The sequence below is a fragment of the Chrysochloris asiatica genome, unplaced genomic scaffold (assembly GCF_000296735.1).
Source record: "Chrysochloris asiatica unplaced genomic scaffold, ChrAsi1.0 scaffold00090, whole genome shotgun sequence".
Taxonomy (NCBI): domain Eukaryota; kingdom Metazoa; phylum Chordata; class Mammalia; order Afrosoricida; family Chrysochloridae; genus Chrysochloris; species Chrysochloris asiatica.
This window is the reverse complement of record NW_006408608.1, coordinates 1793781-1801515: the sequence shown is the minus strand read 5'-3', so window position 1 is coordinate 1801515 and position 7735 is coordinate 1793781. Positions and strand designations below refer to the sequence as shown.

Below are 7735 nucleotides of genomic sequence, written 5' to 3'. Positions count from 1 at the left end.
CCTGGTGATCTATTTTCACAAGCCAGTGAAAATCTTATAGATCACCTTAGAACAATGTCTGATACCCGGCTGAAAGATGAGCCCCGTAGATTGGAAAACACATGAAATACACAGTTCCGGCAGCTATGGACTTGAGCTAACCAAGGAATGTGTCAACGTCAAGGACACAGCACTGTTCCTTTCTGTTGGGCACACGGCCACTGAGATTCAGGTCCAGCTGAATGGCAACTAACCACAACAGAGGACTTTGATCAGGGGAGGGGATGAATTCTGTCTGTGCTTCAGAAGGTCTTCCTGCTGATGATTAATACTAGTGATGTTAGTGCTGATGATGAGAAGGAAGGAGAGGGAGAGAGAATGGGAAGAACAGCTAATAGTTACTGAACGTTTATGACCTAGAGGCGCTGTCTTGACTACTTTATACACATTAACCCATTTTGTTATCACTGTAATCGTATGAGGTAAGTTTGCTGTCATCCCCCCATTGTTCAAATGACAAAACTGAGGCACAGAGAAATAAAGTCATCTGTCACACAAGTGGTATGTAAGTGCTGTTGTGGTTGTTAGGTGTCATCGAGTCGGTTCTGACACATAGTGTCCCTGTATAGAGTTTCCAAGGCTGAAAGTCTTTTCAGGAGCAGAAAGCCTCATCTTTTGCCTGATGAGGCTTGGACCATGTCCGGTGCTTATCCTACAGAGCCACTGTGTCCCACTAGTAAGTGGTTGTTGTTGTTGTTGTTAAGTGCCTTCGAGTCGGTTCCGACCCATAGCGACCCTGTACAGGGTTTCCGAGGGTGTAAATCCTTACGGGAGTAGAAAGCCTCATCTTTCTCCCGCGGAGCAGCTGGTAGTTTCGAACCGCTGACCTTAAGGTTCGCAGCCCGATTCGTAACCACTACGCTAGAAACAGGTAACTTGGCTCCAGAATTCATACCACTCACAGTAGGAGGTTGTCTGGTTTTGACAGGGAGGAGAACCCCTTTCTGGGACACCATGTGCCTTATCAAATTCCTTCTTGGGAAGTCAGGTTTCTCCTGGTAAAGTTGCCAGGTAAGGAGGAAGGCAGAAGCATACAAGAGTTTAGTCAGGTGGTTTGGCTACTCCAACCTCCCCTGCTGAGTCCTCTGCCTGACTATCGAAATGTTGACCCCATCGTGGGAATCAGCAGACCCCAGCAGGAAAGAAACACGCAGGGAGGATCCCACTGTGGCGACACCTGCCCCATGCTGAATGATGGGTCACACCCAACTCTTGCTAGATCAGTGAATTTGCAAAGGAGAGAGAGAGAAAAAGCGCACACATACAAACAGTAACCAACCCTGTGTGATTCCTGGCATCGGAGGACTATTTGGTTAAGAGCTCCCTCCCTCTTCGTGCACCCGCTGGACACTCCTAGCGTCCGTCCCTGGCTGCTAGTGGTTAAGTGAGCTCAGATGGCTGATCACAAGCTGGACCCCTGGGCAGAAACCCCTGCCCCCCAGGCAAAGCATTGAAGGATCCAGGAGAGAAGCCAGCTGCTAAGGACTGCCAGCCCTGGACCATTGGCTGCCCTCTGCCATCTCAAAATCGCCTTTGCTCCAACTGCTCAGCCAGCTCAGAAACCCCTTCTCTGTGTAGCTTGGCAGAAACCAGGAACCTCGGATTGAGCAATCATTAATTGGATTCTTCACATTCTTAAGTCCCTGGGAGGCCTGAGAAGCATGCTCCCTCCAGGAGCTGAGGCCCCAGACTGCTGCTTGGACATGCAGCTGACAGGCAAGGTGGTGTTGTCTGCTGCCGCCCTGCTCCTGGTGACCGCTGCCTACAGACTGTACAGGTCGAGACCTGCCCAGGCCCCTCCTGGGGGTGGATATGCCAAAGCCGAAGGTGGAGAGGAAGCAGAGGGCTCCCGGCCACTGGCCACCCAGAAGGCTTCTCCAGAGGCTCTCCAGCGGGGGCTGAGACGACGCAGGGCTAGCCAGGAGGCCAGGGCCCTTCAGGACTGCAGCAGGGAGACTTCAGGGGCCTCCAGTGATCTGGCAACAGCAGCCACTTCCAGAGATGGGGAGCCCAAGAGGAGAAGTAGCCATGAGGAGGAGGCCCAGCAGTGCCCTGACTCTGAGCAGGTGCCACCACCCTGTGGGGGCCAGGAAGTCAGAGCAGTTCTTGGCGGTAAGCCTGACCCTCCTCACCACTCCTACTTAGACAGTGAACCCAAAAACTCCCCAAGTGGACTTGCTGCAATGGGTATCAGCCTTGCCCCATGGCAGCACTGCAGACCCCCTGAGGAGTCAGTGATGGAGCAGTCTGGCTTCCCCCATCAGCACTGGCTGACCCATCAGGAAGGTAGCAGTGACATGAACAAGAGTTGGGTCTTCACCCACATGTCAGGGGTCCACAGGGAAGGGGCCGGTGCCCTCCAGGCTGCCTCAGACATGGACCTGGCCTTGCATCAGCAGGAGGGGGCCACCAATGCTTGTTACACATTTTCATCTACGGCCCGGGTTCGAGCGGAGGAGAACTTCATACAGGAGAAGGTGGCCGGGAGCAGGCCCAGGCTGAAAGGCAAAGTGTACGAGTACTATGTACAGTCTGATTCTCAAGCCGTCTCTAGAGGAAGGTTGGCCTCCAAGACATCAGCCCTGGCTGAGGCTCCATCCTCTATGCCAGGCCTCCCGGACACCAGGGCAGCACTCAGGGGCCATGATAATGACAAGGAAGGTGAAACTGAAACGCCGGCCCCCTCCCAGCCCAGGCTGCCCACCGCCACGACTGGCTTCAGCAGGAAGCAGAGTCTTCTCCACATCGTGGAGAACCCAGAGCTACAGCTGCAGCTCGGTGGCTTTGAGATGCCAGCTTCCCCTAGCCCAGAGCAGGATGCCCCAACCAACGGCCCCCCATTCCCGGACTCCAGCTCAGCCGTAAGCAGTATGGAGGAGTCCCGCGTGCAGTTCGTGGCTGGGACTAATTTCTTCCGCCTCCCGCTCAGCCCCAGTTCAACCCCGGATGTTCACTTGGACCTGGCCAATTGTTATGAGGTTCTGACCTTGGCCAAAAAGCAGAAGCTGGAGGCGCTGAAGGAGGCGGCCTACAAGGTGATGAGCGACAACTACCTACAGGTCCTGCGCAGCCCGGACATCTACGACCGCTTGAGCGGGGGCGAGAGGGAGCTGATCCTCCGGCGCAGGCTCCGGGGCCGTCAGTACCTGGTGGTGCTTGATGTCTGTCCCCAGGAGGACTCTGGCAGCCTCTGTTGCTATGACGATGAGCAGGATGCCTGGCACCCACTGGCCCGCCTGCCCCCTGAGGCTGTCTCCAGGGGTTGTGCCCTCTGCAGTCTCTTTAATTATCTCTTCGTGGTGTCTGGGTGCCAGGGGCCCGGACTCCAGCCCTCCAACCGCGTCTTCTGCTACAACCCACTGACGGGGATCTGGAGCGAAGTCTGCGGGTTGAGCCAGGCCCGGCCCCACTGCCGATTGGTGGCCCTAGATGGGTACCTGTATGCCATCGGGGGTGAGTGTCTGAACACTGTGGAGCGTTATGACCCCCGCCTGGACCGCTGGGACTTTACGCCGCCCCTCCCCAATGACACCTTTGCACTGGCGCACACAGCCACAGCCTGCGCCGGGGAGCTCTTCGTCACGGGTGGCACACTGCGCTACCTGCTGCTCCGCTTCTCCGCCCAAGAGCAGCGCTGGTGGGCCGGCCCCACGGGGGGTGGCAGGGACCGCACAGTCGAGATGGTCGCTGTTAATGGTTTCCTTTACCGCTTTGACCTCAACCGCAGCCTGGGCATTAGCGTGTACCGCTGTAGCGCCAGCACTCGGCTCTGGTATGAGTGTGCCACTTACCGGATGCCTTACCCAGCCGCCTTCCAGTGCGCGGTGGTGGACAACCACATCTACTGCGTGGGACGCCAACACACGCTTGGTTTTCTGGCAGACCACATCTCACCCAGGTTTGTGCCCAAGGAGCTACAGAGCTTTCCCTCCCCGCGAGGCACTCTCCTGCCCACTGTCCTGACCCTGCCCACTCCCAGCGTGCCCCAGACCAGAGTCTAGTGGTCCTTCCGCTGTGCTATTTGGACAAAACTGAGAGACTCAGAGCACCACATTGCAGGCCATTTCTAGGAGATCCGGTAGTCCAGAAACTGGTCAGTAAAATGCAGGTTCTAATCTTACTTCCTCCAGGAATTGTGGGGTCTTAGATGATCTTTACAACCTCATCCAAGGTCAATGGTCATTGACATTCCTAGGTAGAGAGACCCTTGTCTGCAGAGGTGAGCACGACTTTGCTTCTAATTGAATTTCTGAGTGGGGGGAAAGGCATATACTAAGAGCACCAGCGTTTATGAATGCAGCTTGATAGCAACTGTGGTTCTAGATGCCAATGGAGCGCAATGACCCTCATGCTGACCCCCTAAAAGGGGGCCAACTCTCTATATGACACCAGGGCCCTTCCTGAACATTGACTGCTAGGCTCCTACTACCACCATTCCCAGAAGCATTAGGGACACAGGTAGAGAAAATGGAAGTATTGGTGAGGTTTGGACAGGACTAGGTAAGAAGCCAGGGAAATGGTCGAGAGTTTGAGAAGTAAATAGGTAAAGACGGAACTGCCCAGGGGGCCCTTCTGACTTTCTTGCAGAGTAAAGTTAACCAAATCCAGTTTACTTTCTCTCATTTTCTGGTATTCTGTTGTTGTTGTTGTTAAGTGCCGTGGAATCGGTTCCAACTCATAGTAACCCTATATAGGGTTTCTGAGGCTGTAAAACCTTCCAGGAGCAGAAAGACTCATCTTTCTCCCGCAGAACAGCTGATAGTTTCAATCTGCTGACCGTGAGATTAGCAGCCCGATTCATAACCACTGTGGTCCTTGTCTGGAATTCTAGCCATGGAAAAAAGAAATGGGTGTGTGTTTCTACCAGTCATTTAAAATAGGACATCTTCTCATAGTGGTCTACTAAAAATACTGTTGATTCTATATCTAAATTCTCAAGACAGAAAGGACAAATCTAAGATCCAAGTGCTACTCTCTTCCTAGGCCCCTAATCATGGTGGCCATTGCTAACTGACCATTGTACTCTTTACCCTGAACCTCAGAATCCTTTTGAACAGATCTCTCCTGTCCGGGAGCTGGAGGCTGCCCAGCCAATTCTTTAAGGCCAGTATGGAGGTGATGCATAGTTTTGTTTCCCGGTTCCTCACCAGAGAGGACAAGTCCAGAGATGGGTTGATTCATGATGGAGCTAAGGAGCTGGAAGATTCTAATGGAGCATTCAGATACCAGGGTCTCATTTCAACCCAGGTTTGTTAAATTCTGTAATGGAGAAAAACTTCCAACTTCAGAGAGGTACCATTCTATTTTGGAGGGAAAGGGAAAGAGCCCTCTCTGTTACCATAGCCCCGATTTCCTCTCCAAGGGAGGCATAGACACAGACGTCACATCAGAGGATGTTCCAGAAGCTAGGGGTGTTAGGACTGATTCTAAAGTGATAAGAACATAGAGGGCAGAAGTGGAGATGGGAGGTACCAGGACAAGTGAGAAGAGGAGGATGCTTTGGACTTTGTTATCCCAATCTCAAAAATAAGACAACAACTGAAGTCCTTCTCTGGCTTAGAGGGAAATGAAAGTACCTGGAGAAAGTTCTTCCCAAGTTCCAGGGTGGTCTAGGCAGGAGATGGTTCACTGTAGCAGCTGCGGTTGAGGCCAAGGGTCTTTTTGGAAGACGCGGGATTGGAACAAAGAATGGAAAGAAAGTTAGCATGGCAATGAGAAAAGACCTTTATTGGACCACACAAGGCCAACCTCTGTGACCTAGAGCCTCAGTAGATGAGGCTACCAGAGTTATTTCTAACTTGTAGGCTGAGAGTGGTAGGTCAGCTGGTCCCTGGAGAGAGACCCTGGCCCTCAGCCAAGGCCAAGCTCAAGCCCAGTGTCAGGCATGAGCCGGTGCTTCTAGTGGACACAGTTTGAAGGAGTCATTTCTGGCCAAGACGAGGTCTGAGATCTCTTCCTGCTCATTCCACCTGAAATATGTTGGTCCCCATGTTGACAGGAGAAAACAGCTCCATGCCAGGTGGACACTGGAGTCAAATATCCTGGCCTCAGAATGCCTTGGGGTCTCCATAGGAGATGGGCCAGCACTAAGCTATGGACACTAGCCTCCAAAGGACTCATAGGGTGGGGTATGACTCAGGAATATGACTGCCTGCCAGTCTTGGGAGTTGTGATACCAGGCTTTGGGTAAGGGTTTTCTTAGAAGGACTACCCAATCTGAGAGCTGGTGCTGTGTGGAACCAGATCCAGTACCCAAGGGCAGACCTCTGGTGAGGGAGGTCCAGCATAGGACAAGATCACACTAAGCTGAGTAGAATTCCAGGGAGGGTTCCAGGCCCAGAGGGGACCGGGGATCACAGATGCTCTTTGTATCCATATTATAGGGACCAGCGAAATGATTCTAGATATAAGACAGCAAAGTTTGTTTCAGACCCCAATTGCTGGTGGGTGTGATCTTCCTAATGAAAGTGGGAGCTGAGATTTGGGCTTGGGCCCAGATAGGAAACGCATAGCACATCTAATCTACTTCCCTTAGGTTCCCATGTAAACATCACCTGTTGGTCATCTGTCTTAACCTGTTCAGTCCTTATAATGGCCCCAGAACTGTTTCAACACAGGGTCCCATGCAGCCATTACCAACAAATTAGAGTCCCAGCGTATTTATCATCCCTGTCTCGGTCTCTGGATGATGACAAGTGTCAGGGCCATCATGGTGACTCCGGGGACCATCTTGACGATCAAGATCGATCCGTACTCTTATGAAACAACATTTCTATGGGCCAAACAAGGAGCTCTGGTGGTACTATAGGATAAGCACTGGACTGCAAACTGCAAGGTTGGCACTTCAAACCCACCAGCTGCTCCAAGGAAGAAAGATGAAGGTGTCTGCTGCCAGAAGGATTTACAGTCTTGAAACCCTATATAGGGTTCCTATGAGTCAGACTCAATCTTGGTTTTATGGGCCAGGCACTAAATGAATAAACATGTAAGTAGAACTTGAGCTGAATGAGCACTCTGGAGAAAGATAAGGCAGGGAAGTAGGACAGGGAAGGCCAGAGGAGAAGGACTGCTCTTGTAAATCATGTGATCAGGACACCCTTATAAGATGACATTGGAGCAGACCCCTAAATGGAGATCTGGGAGATTCACCAAGTAGGACTGGCTCAGAGGACAAGAAGGCTGGTCCTGATTCTGGAAGGACTTTGCCATGCTAGCCCAGAGAACAGGGCTGCCTCCAAGGAGCGCCATCTTGGTGTGTGAAGGAAGGTGCCCCTACATAAAGGATAGGCTCTTGAACCTAGACAAGCCATATTCCCTACAGGAGCAGCAAAGTCTACACATTTGAGGTGAGAGTAAAAACATTCTCCTGCAGGCGCAGAGGCCAGACTATCAGCCCTTAGATATCACTATATGATGGCAAAGGGTAGGATTTCCATTTGACCTTGTTTAATGGCCTGGGGTCTGTGGACCTTCTGCCCTTAGCCTCAGCATCACTTCGCTGCTCTGTGAGTCAACTGTCCTGTTTTCCCAATAAGAGTTCTGTCTTCTTTAGAGAACAACAACAACAACAACAAATTAAATTTGGGTTGCTTTCAACTTTAAGTCAGCTATGCCCATTACAGAAACAAATGGGAAGATAGAGAAAAGTATAACAAATCTTCCCAATTTTGCCGCCCAAAGATAACTCCTACTATGG

The 7735-nt window shown here is 51.9% G+C and overlaps 1 protein-coding gene across 1 annotated transcript; it reads left to right on the top strand.

Annotated features, from left to right (window-relative positions):
* Nucleotides 1-1700: 1700 nt before the first annotated feature.
* Nucleotides 1701-4040, top strand: KLHDC7A (kelch domain containing 7A). Its single transcript, XM_006866335.1, has one exon. It carries the CDS (start codon nucleotides 1701-1703, stop codon nucleotides 4038-4040), a length of 2340 nt encoding a protein of 779 aa, XP_006866397.1.
* The last annotated feature ends 3695 nt before the right edge of the window (nucleotides 4041-7735 follow it).

Bases quoted from the DNA above. Each gene is read 5' to 3' on its own strand.
- KLHDC7A (XM_006866335.1), top strand. From the start codon at position 1,701: ATGCTCCCTCCAGGAGCTGAGGCCCCAGACTGCTGCTTGGACATGCAG.